At 42.6% G+C, this 17,652-nt stretch overlaps 1 protein-coding gene across 1 annotated transcript in view; it reads right to left on the bottom strand.

Annotated features, from left to right (window-relative positions):
• Window positions 1-1,137: 1,137 nt before the first annotated feature.
• The window catches only part of LOC144752106 (nicotinamide N-methyltransferase-like), a 93,225-nt gene continuing 76,710 nt past the window's right edge, over window positions 1,138-17,652 (bottom strand). Inside the window, exon 3 of the mRNA XM_078640048.1 lies at window positions 1,138-1,941. Coding sequence (XP_078496174.1) covers window positions 1,497-1,941 — 445 coding nt within the window. The 3' untranslated portion in view covers window positions 1,138-1,496. The remainder of the gene's footprint in view (window positions 1,942-17,652) is intronic.

Consider the following 17,652-nt stretch of genomic DNA (forward strand, 5'->3'; position numbering starts at 1 on the left):
AAGCCCTTTAACTAGCATGGTGCATTATGGGAGATGTACTCAATTACCACTAATGCTGTTAAAGTAGTCAATTGCTTGCCAATGCGTTTCCTCCGTCTTGGGACTTCTTCAGGGCTTGTTCAAGTTCTAGTTCTGATATTGATGGTAATTATGGCTCCAAGCCAATCTTAACAGCAACGTTGGTGAAATTGTATATTGTATTGGTCTGAACGTTTTCGATAATATATCATTATTTCTATCTAGACACCAGAAAGTCGATCTTATATTAAAATGATTAAGAAGGTAATCATTATTTGTAATTGTGTGACCATCTATGATTTCGTTTTGATAATCCGGGGTAAATGACCAGACGTATCTCATATACTCCCTATTATAAAAATGATGAAAATTACTACGTTATCTGTATTACATCTGTGTGTTTAGTGACCTTTTTTAAACAACTGTATCATCCAGTGGCCGGGTAATTCAAGTAACCTCAAAGTATTATTAATGCAATGTCTCATCCTCTGCACAGCCACAATCAACTGGTATCTCCAAACTATGATTATCAAAACAAAATCATAAGTGGTCGCACAATTACATATATATTATGTAGTAGAAACAGAACTTGAACAAGCCCAGAAGAAACAAGAGGGATGAAACGTATTGGCAAGCAATTGTGTGGTGATTTTAAAAAAGACAAGTGATTTACAATAAAAGATTTACTATAACTGCGATCAAGATACACTTGAATGAGTTGTATTAGGTTAATTATAAAAAATGTTTATTTACTCTTCTCGAGTGCAGGGTCAATTTGTAGCTGTGGGTGATGGGGGTTTCTAACAAACTTCTTTGGGATGCATGTGGGGCACATTCCAGACATGTTGCACTGAGGTTTAGCACTGATCTAAGAGGCATATTAAGTAGTGACATCTGGTGCTGCACCGTTCAAAGCTCTGACCCTGTCTCTTTGGGTAAAATATTTAAATATTATAAACTACACTTTCAGAATTCATAGGTAGTGAAAAGAGGGCTATATCCTTTTCTTCAAGGAAAAATAGCCACTATATATCTCAAACATCTATTTATGGGCATTAATGTACACACAAAGATACACAAGAGGTAGATCATTGCAGAAAAAAACACACAAGATTGAAATTCTTCGAGAAAATTGATCATAATTTTATTGGAAGATTTAAATGATCATTACAGCTGCAAATGGAATCAAATGCATTATCAAATCATCACTGCTCCCAGCATTTATTGACTGAGCAACAATCCATTTGATTTTTCAGTAAAGGACAAGAGGATATTAATTAAATCAGAAACTGGCAGAGCAAAGGGAAAGTTATCCAGCAAAAGCAAAGGCCTGTTGTTAAGAAGTAAGAAGAGACAGAGCATCACTGGTGTCAGCAGCAATAGATCCAACAAAGGAGGAAACAGAAGGGATTTGATTCAGGACAGAAACAACCTATTCCTTTCCTCTCTGTAGACATTATGTCAATCAATTACGATCCCTAAGTACATTCAACAGGTGTTTTTTTTTTAGCATGAACAAGTATTAAACTGCTGTAATCTACCACATCATACAATTGATCAAGTGTTCTAGGAAACACCTGCAGCTCCTTGATAACATAGTTAGCATCCCCAAGCGCTTGTCTTATAAAACTCTCATCCATACATAGTTGGGGAAACTTAAAGCCCCCAACCATGTAATAAGTGGTATCGAGGCCCGCTATAAGGATTAAATGCCCGCCATCTTTAACCAGTGATGATACATTTTGTAAAGCACTGCAGAACCCATCTTTATTTGTCACGTGGGTCTCCAAACAATGAGTCAAAATCAGACAGTCAGCCTGAGGCAGGATGATGGGAGACAAGGGGTTACTTTTGTTGGCATCATATCTAAGAACATGCTTGATTTTTCTTTGTAACATATTTTGCTTCTCAGGCCATGCGTCACTAAAAATAAAATAAAAAGGTTTTTTATTTAAATGTATTATTGATAAAAACATGTTATTTTCTCACAAGTTATGGCATAGTTTTCAAAACTGTGAGGGACTATATATATATATGTATCTACAGCTTTTGAAAAAAAAATATTTAAATATTGTAAAATAGAAAGACTGCGAGATGTTTTGTCCCTATAGTGAACTTTACTCTAACCAATATGGGATTTGTATGATATAGACATTACACCACATTGAGACTGGTCCAATCTTTATAGCATGTGCTCCAAAAAGACAGGCACAAACACATGTATCATATACATGTGTACACACACAGAAAAGCATTCTGAAAGGTGTTTGTGTTTTACTGACACATTATTTTGTAGGCTTAGCAAATATCAGTTTATAACTGCATTACTGCCCTTCTGCACCTCGTTTTCTAGATTGTAGTTTTACCCCAGGACACCATATCTGCTTGTTATGCTCACCTCCCCTTTAACCCCTCCCATGCTGGTGATGACCCCAAGCCGTCACGCCCCGCGGTGGGCGTGTGCTGATGACGGCTGGGGTTCATCATGGCCCCGCCCTGTTCATTTGTTTACAGCACACGGGGGAAATAGCGGCTGCAGCGAAGGGGTTAAATGATTGCATATCTCCAACAGATCCACAGTCACACCTTAGGAACTACCACTTCTCTCTCCTGATCATAGTAATCAATATACAATGTTTGAGTGATCAATATATTTTCCAAACCCTTCTCTCTTGGAGTAACCAGGACTCAACCAGCCTGTGTCCTGCCCAGAAGTCAGAGTAAAGAATCTCCCCTATAGAGAATTATCACAATGAGGTAATGACATCTTCCACATACATGTATGTATTATTTAAAGTTAGACTTTCCAGAGGCTGGAATTCCTAAGATATTTGTCTGTTAATGAATTTCTTCCAATTTGATGAATCTCTACAAAACTTAGAGAACCTAGAGCTTTTACTACATCAGCAGAGTGTTGTGGTGATTAGTGAACTAGGCGCAAAGAAGAAAGAGGGGGCCTAAAAAGTGTTTTTACTTTATTGAACTTTACATAGAAATGTGTATTGCAGGTAGTGTTAAAAAAACAGCTGAACAGATGTTAATGAAACTTGAGAACAGTATAGATTAACGGGTGCAGATGATCCTTTTGGGTAGTAGAGGTAAGTAGTATTTTAAAACTCATAAGGCATTTGAACTTGGAGATATCTGTGGCCACAGTAATTTGTTTGTCTGTTTTATAAGTTAGGGGCATAGATTTAGGTACTTTATTAAAGTGGTAATAGGAAGGCAAAAATTATATAAAGTTTTTATATATATGTTATCTTTTTTTTCTATAAAGTTCACAGACTACTATGTCTGAAGTACCAAAAAGTTAAATATGCAGAAAAAGGGAAAAAAACAATCTAATACACTGACAAGTGCTTCGATTTTCTACATATTCAAGTTGTTCAAAAATATTTTGTACATAGTACTCTGAAACCTGCAACCTGGTGTGTATGACACTTTGCCCAATTCTGGGTACTAGATGTGTGCTGCCCTCTAGTGGCGAAGTAGCGAAGTGAGCGAGCCTCGTGAGCTGGGAAGACGCTGAGAAGACGCCAAACTGCGGTGCGGCTCTTCCACTACCCCTGCTGCCCCCGCTGTTCCCGCTGACATCGGGACATTGGCTGCCTCTTTCTCGGTTGTGGCAGTGGCGGGCAGCCAAGTGGGGCTGGGCGAGACAGAGCAAGCGGTAAGAGGCGCCAAGCCGCGGCTCCCCCCTTCTGGTTCACCCTGTGTCACCAGCCCAGATTGCAGGATTGCCAATTGCCAATCACGTGGAGCAGAGGAGGAGGAGAGGAGGAGAACAGGCTGCGGGTGTGAGCGGTTGTGAGCACGGAGCGCGGAGCCGAGAGCTGGGAGAAACAACACACGGCAGCAGCAGGGTAAGCCACCGCCGCAGCAGCCGCCGCAGTAGCCACAGTAGCCGGGGGAATCACCGTCGGAGAGCCACAGAGCGGTACCCTGATTAGCTGTAAGCTGCGTGCGGCTGTGAATGCTGAGTCTAGTCGCGCTGAGATAACAACACCGCCGCAGTAACAGCCAGGGGTAACCGCAGGCGAACTGCAAAACTGCAAGCTCGGTTCCCCGCCTGGCTCCCTCCTGAGCTACAGACTAACGAGCCGGCGCATGGAGCGCAGAGCTGGTAGGCGGGTTGGAGGGCTGGTGGGTGATTCTCGGCCGGAGACAAAGCAAAGGGAGAGGCGGAGAGTCTGAGCCCCAAGCCCCGAATGCGCCGATCCCCGAGCCGTAGCGTGAGAGAGAGAGCTCTGAGCCCTGAGGGAGAGCCCAGAGAGAGCCCAGATGGAGCACAGAGAAAGTGTGTCATATCGGTGGCCAGCACATGCTCCCGGCTCCCAGCTTTCGTCACTTCGGACAGAGGTGAGACAGTCGCCAGGCAGCAATTGTCCTTCCCCACCCGGGTTGGTGTTGGTACTGCCGGTCCTCATCATCCTTCACTGACCCCAGTCGCAAGGTTCCACGAGTCGAAATAAACTATAGCTACCAGCTACCAGCCCTAGCTACCCAGCTCAACTGCTATCCGGCTATGAGGTCAGGAAATGTGAGAAGGTCAATTACAAAACCAGTATCAAAACAGAAAAAGGGGGCCACAAAAAATGCCGGAGCCCCCATCACCAACAGACAAAGACTCCTGCAAAATAATAACAATCATCAAGGAAAAGGAAAACCCTAATAAGACCAACATTGCCAAAGAAATCTGTGACGACACGGGCTGCCTCTGGTTTGCTGGCTTGGAAGCCACCAAAGATAACAATCCAGAAATTACAACAGGCCTAGTCAATGCAACAAAACTAAGTAATTCATTTAAAGGAACAAAAAGAAATAGAACTGAAGACCTCATAACTATAGACGGAGCACCAGCTAGGAAAACCTCATTTTCCTACCAACCGAAAATTTACACTAAATTTGCGTTCTTAAAACAACCAGGAGCAGCAATTTTCACAAAAAACGAAAACCTACCAACTCCACTGGAGCCTGGGAAGATAGTATATCCTCCATTACAAGCACAAAAAAAAACAGGGATGGAAAAAACACTAAAAGTTATTGTAGCAGACATCCATGCCGTTAACAATAACACGGCATCAATTGATATCAGGCCAAAAATTAAAAATGAAGAAGATGGAGCAGAATGCACAACAACAGACCGGCCAGAGGAGCTTAGTAGCTCATCTGGCGCTGAACCAAAAAGCCCTCAAGCCCTCAAAGTCTCCGCTCGGAAGGATAACAACAGAAAGCTCCCCAGACAAGGAATCCCTTAGGGGGTCAAGCACAGATAGAGCACTAGACGCATTAGATGCCTCAATCATCCTAGAACATCACGATCCACAGGCCTGGGGCACACAACTAACCCGATCGCCGTGGCAAAAGTCTCAGAGCGCACGGGACGAAAGGTCAGCAACATCTCGATCAAAAAGTAGTCTTTCACCGCCGGAGAAGAGCGCACAAGACGGCCCCCAAACAGCCCCAAAAGAGCAGAGCGATAAGGGACGTCTTAACACACCAAGAAATCAGCAAAAGACGATCACATACACTATAGATAGTGACAGGACCTTCCTTGCAACACAGGAATGGCAAGACCTAGTGGCGGCTTACAACCTAAAACCTACCACAACTCCCAGTTCTAGCAGACCATAGAGCGAGAGTAAAAGCTCGTTCATCACCTTCTGGGCAAACCTAACAAATACAATTCAACTATCAGCAACAGCCTTACAATATCAATCAGAGAAATTAGACATGCAGCTAACAATTAGACAGCCAGCTAACAGTACTGCAAACACTAGCCGAGTTCACTTCAGGGATTGAGAGGAAACTAGGAGACTTAAACGGTCTCAGAAAATGGGGTCAGGAAGCAGCAGAACTTTCTGCGCTAGGTAGAATAGAATGCGACTGCTCGCCAATAATAAATAAACTATCAACGTTACCAACAATGCTGGAGAATCTCCTGGATAATTTGAGACCAACTGCATCATCGGACTTGAAAGATACTGCCAATGAGGGAAACGTCACTAGGGACTCCCAAACACATGAAACCGCAAAAAAAGCAGAGAATAATCCATTCCAAAACGATAAGACCTGTTCCCCTAAAGCCAGACAATCGTCAAAAATCTCACTTCCAAACCTTTCCCCTCAAGAAAGATCCAATACAGAGATCCTACAAATGCACAAATTTGTCAGAAACAAAAAAAAGAAGGGCAGGAACAGAAAAATGACAGTCGCTGCCCATGAACAGGAGGGGCAGCCGACGGAACAAGAACATCAAGCAGAACAAGAAGTGACGTTGGCACTTTCAAACCAGGTCGAGCAGCCCCCGCCCCTGGGTAAAAAATCGGCAATTACAAGGATCCCCAACAACTTTAAAATTTCAAGATCTAAGGAAATACTAGAGTCAGAAATTGAATATTCTGGGCATAAGGAGGTCACACAGGCACAATTCCTTCAACAGCGGGAAAGATTTGAGCAAGTGACTGACCTACGTAGCCCAGCAACGAGTCACACCGACAGTCGGCCAAGGGCCACGCTACAAAACGTGAAAGAGCCAACTCTGGACCAGGAATTGGAACAACCTAAAACAAGGGCAACTTCAGCCATAATGGATAATAATAATGACCAACTCCCCGACTGGGCCAACTTTCTCGACCAAACCGCACCCCAAGTAACCAGAGCTATGCCATCAAACAAGACAGATATATTAACATTTGTTCCAGAGAATAAATCTAGAGGCAGAATGGACACCTTGAACAGAGGAAACATAATAAAACTGATTAAATCTATCAAGGGTTTGGAAGGCATCACTTCAACTGATTTATTTGAAATTGAATTCCAACCCGCACTCGAACAGAACAAACCTGAAACGACAAAGACAACATGGTCATCTAACGATCTGGTCGATCGAATCTTAGGAGAACTCAACAAATTCGCTCAGTGGGGAATAAAGCTGGAACCAGGTAGAGGGCCAGCCTACCCAACACCGTTTTTAGAGGAGAGTGTAAAAGAACACCTGCACAAAGCTACATAAATTTTAAAAGGAGTTCTCAGCCGGTCTCCAGGCCATCAAGGGAGGCCCTTACATACCAAAACGGTAACAGCGAAACTATCAACTCTAAATCCGGATATAATACAGCGAACAATAACCAACAGAGGTGGGCAATGACAAGGGTCCCCTGTGCAGCCCTCAGCACATACTACATTGAATAACCTCAGAATATGCATCAGGAATATAAATGGCCTGACAGACAAATTGGACGATCATGAAACATTAAAATACTTAAGGTCATTTGACCTGATATTGTTACAAGAAACCTGGGAAGAAACCGAGATAGTCCTAGAAGGATACATGACGCAAATCGTACCAGCTACCAGGACCTCACCCTTTGGCCACAGATCAGGAGGACTGATGATTCTTGCTTCAATCCTTACAATAGGATCAATGAAAGAAATAAAGGCCAAAACCATAGCCCCTAACATCATACAGGCAACTGGCATAACAACTAACACTAGAAAGCAGGGCGACACCCTCATCATAATCAATTCCTACATATACCCGAAGCACAGGTGCAAGAGAATTGGTAAAGGAGACAGCAACAATCTTGGACGAGGGGGAAGCTGAGAATTTAATCCTGGCAGGCGACTTTAACCTCTTTCTTTTTGGAACCGCAATGGAAGACGAACTAGCACAAGACCTCAACAGAGACTGGGGAATTCCAACCCAAGCACAAGCACTTCCAATTAAGCAAACTAAGTGCTCAAAACATTTGTTAAAAGAATTAGAGCAATTAAATCTAAGGGTGCTGAATGGCTGGTTTATAGAAGACACCCCCCCAGCATTAACCTACCACTCCGCAAAAAGCTCCTCCCACCTGGACTATACATTTGCAACCTTCTCACTATTTAACATCATTAAATCCTTTAAAATGGGTGTTAGTGATCAAAGTGACCATCTGCCACAAGAAGTTGTTTTAAGGACAATCAGAGAGAGTCCCATGGAAGTCAGGGCCACCGTCGGGTCCGAATATACAACAGACTTCAAACGTATAAGATACAAACAAGACAAGATCGGAGAACTGTCTACAAACTCAAAGGAGCTATTTCATCAGGGCAATTTGGCTGCAAACCCAATAGAGGCCTGGGAGTGGTATACGAAGACCCTCAGGATCAAATACGCAACAAAACCAAGGGCGCTTAAAGGTAAACTTCCGAAGTCTAAACCAAGTAAGACAAGCTCACTGGAGATAAAAAGACTCAAACGGAACATAAAGCAGCTTTTGAACCAACTCCGCACACAGCCTAAAAAGGAGTCTCTGCAAGATGCCTTACGCGGTTTAAAAGCAAGATTAAAAAAGGCAATCTGAATTGTTGCTGGGTCTTGTCGTGGCCAAACGGGATTTGGCACCAGCCTGGAAGAGTGATCGAGCCCCCCCGCTGAACGTATGAAAGGCAGGGATGGATTATTTTATGGGGCTGGAGCGCCCAGTGTTTGAGGCCAGAGGATGCCCCCGAAAACATTTCAAAATTTAGAAGAGGTGTGCGGAATATAGGGGTTTAACTCTAGTGCCTCCAGTGGAACCTGAGGATGGTGTAGATTTGGAAGATGGAATCCAGGCCTGAGGAGGCGCATGTTTCCTGGATTGATACAAACAGTTACTAGAGGCTCACTGTGATTACGTGCACTGGGTCACTGGGTGGACGTGGGTGGTGGTGGGGGACAGGTGGGGTTGTTTTTGATTGGGTCTGTGAGATGCTCGTACATGTTTTGATATTTGGCATGGATCTCCTGACTGTGGGGAACTGCGTATATGCCTTACCTGATCAATAACATAAAAATGTTGTTGTGGAAAAGAAGACTGATGGGGCAACGACCAATAGTAAAATAACAACAAGCAAGGAAAAAAAATCAACATAACAGCGGATCGGATAAAAACTCAAATAAAGAAAGGGAAAATAGAAGGAGCTCCATGCCCAAACGGGATACCACCGATAATATTTAAATACAACACCGATTTCTGGAGCAACACGTTAGTACCACTCTTTAGGTGCTTACAGGAATCTGAAACCTACCCGAATCATGGAAAGGATCGATTATAAGCCCAATTTATAAGCAGGGAGGTAGGAGCAACCCTTGCAATTACCGGCTGATCGCCTTACTAAATATAGAGGCAAAGTATTACGCCGGTATTCTATTGCTGAACTGACATCTTGGGCAGCCTCACACCATATAATTCCGGCAAATCAAACAGGGTTCTCCAGAGAACAAGGAACCACCACCAACGTCATGGCCCTAACCTTGATGACTGATGCGGCCAAAATAGGAAAGAACTCACTGTTTTTATGTTTCATAGATTACAGCTTGGCCTTCGACCATCTGGATCGGGGTAAGCTTGAAAAATGTGGGATCCCACAACCCCTCTTGAAACAGTTGATTCTACTCCACACCAACACCTGGATCAAGATTAAGCTGGGCGACGGGACGCACCTCTCCAGGCGAATTAACACCTTTAAAGGCCTGAAACAGGGGTGCGTCCTAGCCCCCACCTTGTTTAATCTTTTCCTCGCAGACCTATCAGGAGAATTGGATAGCATCAACTCGCATGCCCCGCGGCTAAGAGACATCACGCAGTCCAATCTCCTCTATGCCGATGACCATGTCCTAATAAGCCGCACTTCAACTGGCCTCCAGCACCTTCTAAATACTACAAGCTCATTTTCACAGCGCAACGGACTAACTATTAACTTAAAGAAAACAAGAACCATGGCCGTGAACTACAAGAAGGCCAGGAAAATTAGCTGGTACTTGGACGGACACAAACTGGACCATATAATGTGCTATAAGTACCTGGGGGTCTTATTAGACAGCAGAGGCTCGTTCAAACCCCAATTAGAGTCGCTACATCGAAAAGGCACCATGAATTATCTTGCGAAGAAGCCCCTGAAGAAAATACTGCCAGACTGTGCCAGACTGTGCACTTGACCCGTTTCTACAAGTACCGTTTCGCCTTCAACCGATGCTGACATATGGGAGCGAAACAACTCTTGGAAAAAAAGCACTGACCCTTGACAAAGTGATCAGTAAAACGTACTGATCCATCTTTCCCACTACCCAGCTATGTATCCCCTGCCCAAGTCCACCTGGAGTTCGGGGTCCAAAAACAGACTGTGGAAAGAAGGGGCAGCTTCATAAAAAGTTGGCATAAGATTAGAAATGCAGAGCAAGGCACCTTAAATGCCCACCTTTGGATTGAGTTGCAACGTCGAGAACGATCACATGCAAGAAAGTATCTGACGGAATCGTTAGAAAGACTCGAACTGTCTGACCTCTGGGACACCCCAGTAGATCATAATAGTTTCAAAAAGCTAGTAACGAAAGTAACAAAAATATTATCATTACTAGAAGACAAGGAAACTCTATCAAAAAGGGCTCACGGATGGACAGTCCTAAACGACTACAAATCATTAACCCCTTCGATGCTCATGACGGGACGGTTCCGTCATGAGCTACGGTTGAGCTGAGCTCATGACGGAACCGTTCCGTCATGACCACGCCCGTTTTCATTAGGGCCCAGCACCGGAGGGGGAAACGCGGTCGCGTTGAAAAGGTTAAAGCGTCAAACATACCTAGATCACTGATTTAAACAGAAAAACTTCTAAAGCTGCGACTCGGCATACTATCAATTCTCCCGCATCTGGCCCCATGGAAAAGGAATCAGGAAGATCAAACTTGCCGCCTCGGTGGAGCAGGATCTGAAGATCTAACCCATATAATATGTATCTGCCCAAGCTTAACAGACATTAGGAAATCTTTACTACGTGCAATGTGGAACTAGAAGGGCACTAGATCCTGCAGACAGGCAGTTAAACTATGTTTCAACCACAGGAGATCCAACTAAACTGCCGTTTTACAAAATTCCTTGATGTAGTGATGGAGAGAATCAATGAAATACAAAACAAAACAATTGTGTAACAGAAAGACAGTGCCTTTGAGCACATCTCGGGTCCGCAGCTCCAAAGAACAATAACAAAAAGTAAATTGTTAACATGAACCCACAAAATTTTAACCTTCAATAATTAACATGATCTTACAAAATGTTAACCTCTAATAATTAACCTGTATCCATAACATAAATCTCTTTTTAATGCTATGTATTTTAAATTGTGAGTCTTAATTAACTGTGCAATAAATTTACCTTACCTTACCTCAACTCTGGGCCACTCTATAACCCTCTGCTCCATGCTGCCCCACTATACAACATTCTACTCTACTCTATACAACTCAACCCTGCAACAGTCTACTACACTCTATATCACTATGAGATATTATACTACATTATGCCCCATAACACCACTGTATGCCACTGTAGGGCACTCTACTTCACTCTAGGACACACAAAAATACAAATCCTTCAATACTTCTACACCCCACTGTACTCTACTATTCCACTATATGCCACTTCACTAAATCCAGTATTTTTAGAGCACACAGCTACCCGCAGGCCATCAGGAAGATTAAGAGAGCTATTGCCTAGAGTCACATGGTGCTGGGCTGACATGCCGCCTGTGCCAGGGATCAAACCGTGAGCCCCAGCATCCGGTGTCAGTCACCCTAGCTGCAGAGCCACACCTCTTCCCTCACACTGTATGCCCTCTATGCCAATCATCTCTACAACTTTATACAACACTCTACCCTACCACACTCTATAACACTGTACTGCACACTACTCCTTTCAACAATACTGTTATGTATGCCACTCCACTCTCTGACACTTTCCAAAACTCTATAGCCTGCCAATCAACTCTAGGGTACCCCACATAATGGTTGTCTACTCTATAACACTCAACTATACACCACTTAACTCTATACCACTCTACTCTATGCTACACTGTTCTATGCCATTCCACTCTACCCAACTCCCCCCCACACCACACCACTCCCCTCCACTCCACTCTATTGCACTCTACTCCACTTAACAACACTCAAACTCATTTCACTATACCACCCATGATTCCTCTCTATAGTACTCCACTTTCTTACCTTTGCAATAAGGACTCTTTAGAACTCCACTTTCTAACATTTGCAATAAGGTCTCCAATGTACAGGACTCCACTTTCTTAAATTTGCAATACACACTGGGAGACACAGACGTAAATGGGGGGTGTCTGTTTTTCATTGACATGATTGTACTCAGGCAAGCAAAGGTTTGTTAGAAAGGCAAACACTGGGCATTCACCACAGATCAGAACACCAGATCTGTGAAGTATGATGTGCAAGTATGTGTAAGGAAAGTATGAAAAGGCAAGAAGGAAATATAAAAAAAGATCAGGAGTGTATGGAGACAGCAGCCTACAAAGAATACAACAGTGCAAACATGAATGTAAAATTCAAGTGCAGCACCCAGGGAACGGGACAACCATACCAAACTATACTGTACTTTAACCACTTTTATACACCCATTATCCCACACCCTACAACATCTCTCAGATATGTACAATGACAAGAATAGGTGTACAGCAATCAGCCAGAAAATAAGAGACTTCTCAAGTAGCAATACACTGGACGCTGAGGATCATATACTAAGATTGAAGAATATGAAACAGTCAAAGCAACTAAAGACTCTGACCAATAATACAGATAATTGGAGCAAAAGACTAAGGATGTGTCAAAAAGATGCAGTATTTTAAACAGTGCAGCTATGTTTAGTTAACTCCGCTTGTCATAGGTTGGTTAGCTGCCGTTAAAAATAGGATAGCTACAATCCATTTGTTCACAGGGCATCTGAAATGTACAGATCTTTAAATATACTCTGGAGCAGATAGACAGCCAATGAGGAGGTTTTAATGCGAGTGAAATTATATATTCATACATTTATATATATATTCACTCAAAAAACGATATGTTTTAGTGGTGTTATAGTTAGCTGGACATTTTACTCATACAAAACCATTGAAATTGCTCCTATATAGTTAGTTGGACTAACTATATTTCGCGCACCCGCAATCCACTGCTGATGATGTCACATATTACATCATTCATGACATGGTCAGTGACATCACTGATGACATCACTGATGACATCTCAAATGACATCACTGATGACATCATCCAGTGACTGTGTGTTTCTGTAAAGTTTGAATATGTTTTACATATTGAAGAATGAGTAGATGTATAAGTGTCTGGATGAAGAATTTAGTAGGTGCGTGACTGACTGTATGATTGAGTGAGTGATTAGATGTGTCTTACTGAATGCATGGGTTAGTGACTAAACTGTCTGAATGTGTGCATCAGTATGTCTGCTGTTGTGTAAGATGCTGTATGTGTTGATCAGTAGCTATATGAGTGGCTATATGGGTCATTGATTGGTTGCCCAAGTATTTGTATATGAGACTGTGTCTGTGTGTGGGTGACTGGGAGGTGTGGAAACAGCTGTATGGGTGGTTTGCTGTGTGCATTGGTGTGTTGGTGAGTGAATGTATATCTCAGTGCTACATGTACAAGTAAGTACATATGTAAAACACAGTGCATGTGAGAGTTGGTATATATAAATGCCTATACATGAGAGCCAGTGATTATGCAAGTGGCTGTATGGATCAATGTGTACTTGTATCAGTGATTGTTTAAGAGAGTAAGTATGTGTTAGTATATGTTTGAATAAGTAAGGTGTTGTGTGTATAACTGTATAGATGAGGAAATGGGAGTGTGATTGATTCTTTGCATGACTGACTAGGTGTGTGAGAAACTCCATGGATGAGTGAAAGTGTGTGAGTGTCTCTATAGGTGTATAAGTGCATATGATAGTATTGTATTGATGAGTGACTGTATGTATGAGTTATTGTATGGGTGAATGAGTGGATGTGTGTGTAGACCTAGGTTATATTAAGGTTATATTAGAGTGTGAGGAGGTGCATCGTATTATCACATGAATGATATAATCAGTGATATGATCAGTGATGTCAAATGAGATGTCATCAGTGATGTCATCAGTGATGTCATTTGAGATGTCATCAGTGATGTCATCAGTGATGTCACTGACCATGTCATGAATGATGTAATATGTGACATCATCAGCAGTGGATTGCCGGTGCGCGAAATATAGTTAGTCCAACTAACTATATAGGAGCAATTTCAATGGTTTTGTATGAATAAAATGTCCAGCTAACTATAACACCACTAAAACTTATAGTTTTTTCAGTGAATTTCAATGGTTTTTTAAATGCTAATACCTAACTATATATGACCTGAAACCTATGGTTTTTTCAGTAAATTTCCAACGTTTTTTAAATGCTAATACCTAACTATAAATGACCTGAAACCTATGTTTTTTTCAGTGAATTTGCAAGGTTTTTTAAATGCTAATTCCTAACTATATATGGCCTGAAAACTATGGTTTTTTCAGTGAATTTCAAAGGTTTTTTAAATGCTAATTCTATTAGCGGATAACGTTTAAATATATTAATATCCTAGTGGGACCACCTGAGCAGCCCTAAGGGGTCAGGGTGTTTCTACCCTGCCCCCTTTTTGTGTTCTACACGTTTGTTTTTCTGCTTTCTTGTGCCTAATTCCTAACTATATATGGCCTGAAACCTATGTTTTTTTTCAGTGAATTTGCAAGGTTTTTTAAATGCTAATTCCTAACTATATAAGGCCTGAAACCTATGGTTTTTTCACTGAATATGCAAGGTTTTTTAAATGCTAATTCTATTAGCGGATAACGTTTTTATATATTCAGACGTTTTTTTAATGCTAATTCCTAATTATATAAGGCCTGAAACCTATGGTTTTTTCAGTGAATTTGCAAGGTTTTTTAAATGCTAATTCCTAACTATATAAGGCCTGAAACCTATGGTTTTTTCAGTGAATTTCAAAGGTTTTTTAAATGCTAATTCCTAACTATATATGGCCTGAAACCTATAGTTTTTTCAGTGAATTTTAAAGGTTTTTTAAATGCTAATTCTATTAGCGCATAACCTTTAAATATATTAATATCCTAGTGGGAGCACCTGAGCACCCTAAGGGGTCAGGGTGTTTCTACCCTGCCCCCATTTTGTGTTCTACACGTTTGTTTTTCTGCTTTTTTGTGCCTCAGTCTATTAAGACCCAAGATGGATGCCAACAATTCCTGGTTAGAAGTGTTGACAGCCAATGAGCATGCAGCTTTCTCGGGAAGGCATGCTGATTGGCTGTCACTGTCTGTCAACACTAGCACAAGATAGATGCCAACACCTCCTGGTTAGAAGTGTTGACAGCCAATGACCATGCAGCTTTCTCGGGAAGGCATGCTGATTGGCTGCCACTGTCTGTCAACACTCAAAACCAGGAAGTGTTGGCAGCCATCTTGTGCCTTGTTAGAACCAAGGCACAAGAAAGCAGTGAAGCAAAGGTGTGAAACTCGCAAAGGGGCCAGAGTAGAATCACCCCGACCCCCCATGCCTGCTCAGGGGGTCCTACAAAGACCCCAAAGGCAAAAATTTAAATGTCGGGGTACGCGTACCGTGCACGTACCCCGCGCGATTTTTAAAAAAAAATGTGTTTTTTTTTTGCCTTGGGGGTCCTTGTGGGACCCCATGGGCAGGTCTAGGGGGTCGGGGTGCTTCTACCCTGCCCCTTTTTTGAGTTCTACATGTTTGTTTTTCTGCTTTCCTGTGCCTCAGTCTACCGAGGCACAATATGGCTGCCAACAGTTTCTGTTTTGGAGACAGACATTGGCCGCCAATCAGAATGCATCTCGAGCTCAAAAAGTAAGCTTACAGTAAGCTTACACGTAAGCTGCTATAGATATATACATTTTTTTGAACCTAAATTACTCAAAATCCACTGGAGCACATATCTTGAGACATAGCAAAGGCATATCGGGCTACCAGTCCCTACAATTTTGCCAAGTTTGGTGAAAATCCATTCAGCCGTTCGAGCTAAAAGTGCGACCGACCGCCCTATGGAAATTAACATGGGGAAAACACGTTTTGGGACCCCCCTTTTATCTCGGCCCCCGCTTGACGGATCCCCCCAAACTTTCAGGAAAGGACCGGAGCGCCGCGAGGCAAAGTTGCTGGAAAATTCAGGCAGATTCCTCAACCGGCGCCAAAGTTATTCCCAATAGAATGTTGCGATTTCCCTATGGAAATCGATCCTAACTATATATACCTACTGGCTATCGCCAGTAGGTAATATATATACATATATAAATATATATATATATATGTATTACCTACTGGCGGTCGCCAGTAGGTATATATAGTTAGGATTTTTTCTCTATGGGATTTTTGAAAATTCTATGTCTAATAACTTTGGCGTTTGTGGACGGAATTGGCTGAAATTTTCAGGAAAATCGAACATTTTGTTTCCGAGCAGCCCCTGAAAATTTGGGGGGGGTTCGACAAGGGGGGGCCGAGAAAAAAGGGGGGTCCCAAAACGCGTTTTTCCCATGTTAATTTCCGTAGGGCGGTTGGCCTCACTTTTAGCTCGAACGGCTGAATGGATTTGCACGAAACTTGGCAAAATTGTAGGGACTGGTAGCCCGATGTGCCTTTGCTAGGTCTTAATATATGTGCTCCAGTGGATTTTGATAAATTAACGTTAAAAAAAATATATATATCTGTAACAGCGCTTCGGGTAGCGCTCCGGTTCGCGTACTTGACGCGTAACGGAACTTCGCGAAGCGCAGCTGATTGGCTCTCCGGTGTCTGTCAACATTCTAAACAGTCCGGAGCGGCCGCCATCTTGTCTCTCGGTAGGATCGAGAGACAAGAGGAGGCCAAAACAAAGGGGGAAATGACCATAAGGGGGCATAGTAGATCCTCCCTGACCCCCTAGGTTTGATGTGGGGGCTTTTGCGTGGGGAGCAGCCGGTACGCTTTTGTGCAATGGGCGGTGGTAATCTAAATGATGAGGGGGGGGCAGCGTTCAAAGCACATCAGCGTGCATAAACACGAAAATGTTTTTATCTACCACGTACTTGACTTATCTCTCTGAGATGCATTCCCTTGTGTTTCGGCAATGGTAGTCTGTTCATTACATAGATCGCCCGAGGGCGGTAGTACAGACCGCGTGTAGGAAAGGGTTAAAAGCCAGGGGTATAGGAGTATGTAACAAGCGAGCCATTTAATTGAAAAAACTAAACGTGACAAACGGTTGCAGGATCAGTGAAGGTTGATTTTATAATTGAAAGTATAACAGGATCAGTTACAATAAAATCGTCCATACGCACACCATGGGCGAGTATCATGGGTAACATTATTTCGAAGCTTTATTAATACAATAATCAATAATGAAAAATCGACATCAATAGGGTTGTCCGTATTCCTAGTCAGTACGCTTCCCCGCCCGCCATGTGCACAAAGACCGCATACATCCCCCATAACGTCAAGGCTAAGTAACTAGAACGTCATAAAGAGTTGCAAGTCGCTCCCATACTGGCGCCATTTTGGTCGAGGCCAGGCAGGTCCAGAGTATAGTTCAATGTCTCCAATAAGTAGCGGCAGGACCAGAATCCCTTTCTGCAGTTCTGGCTTTGTCATTACGAGCACTAGAAAACAAGACATTCTGGGCAATACCACCCTTGACGCAGCCCTTTATTCTATAAGATGGTGTCTTTCAATAGCCAGGGGTATAGGAGTATGTAACAAGCGAGCCATTTAATTGAAAAAACTAAAC

This window comes from Lissotriton helveticus, chromosome 4_2 (genome assembly GCF_964261635.1).
Source record: "Lissotriton helveticus chromosome 4_2, aLisHel1.1, whole genome shotgun sequence".
Lineage (NCBI taxonomy): Eukaryota > Metazoa > Chordata > Amphibia > Caudata > Salamandridae > Lissotriton > Lissotriton helveticus.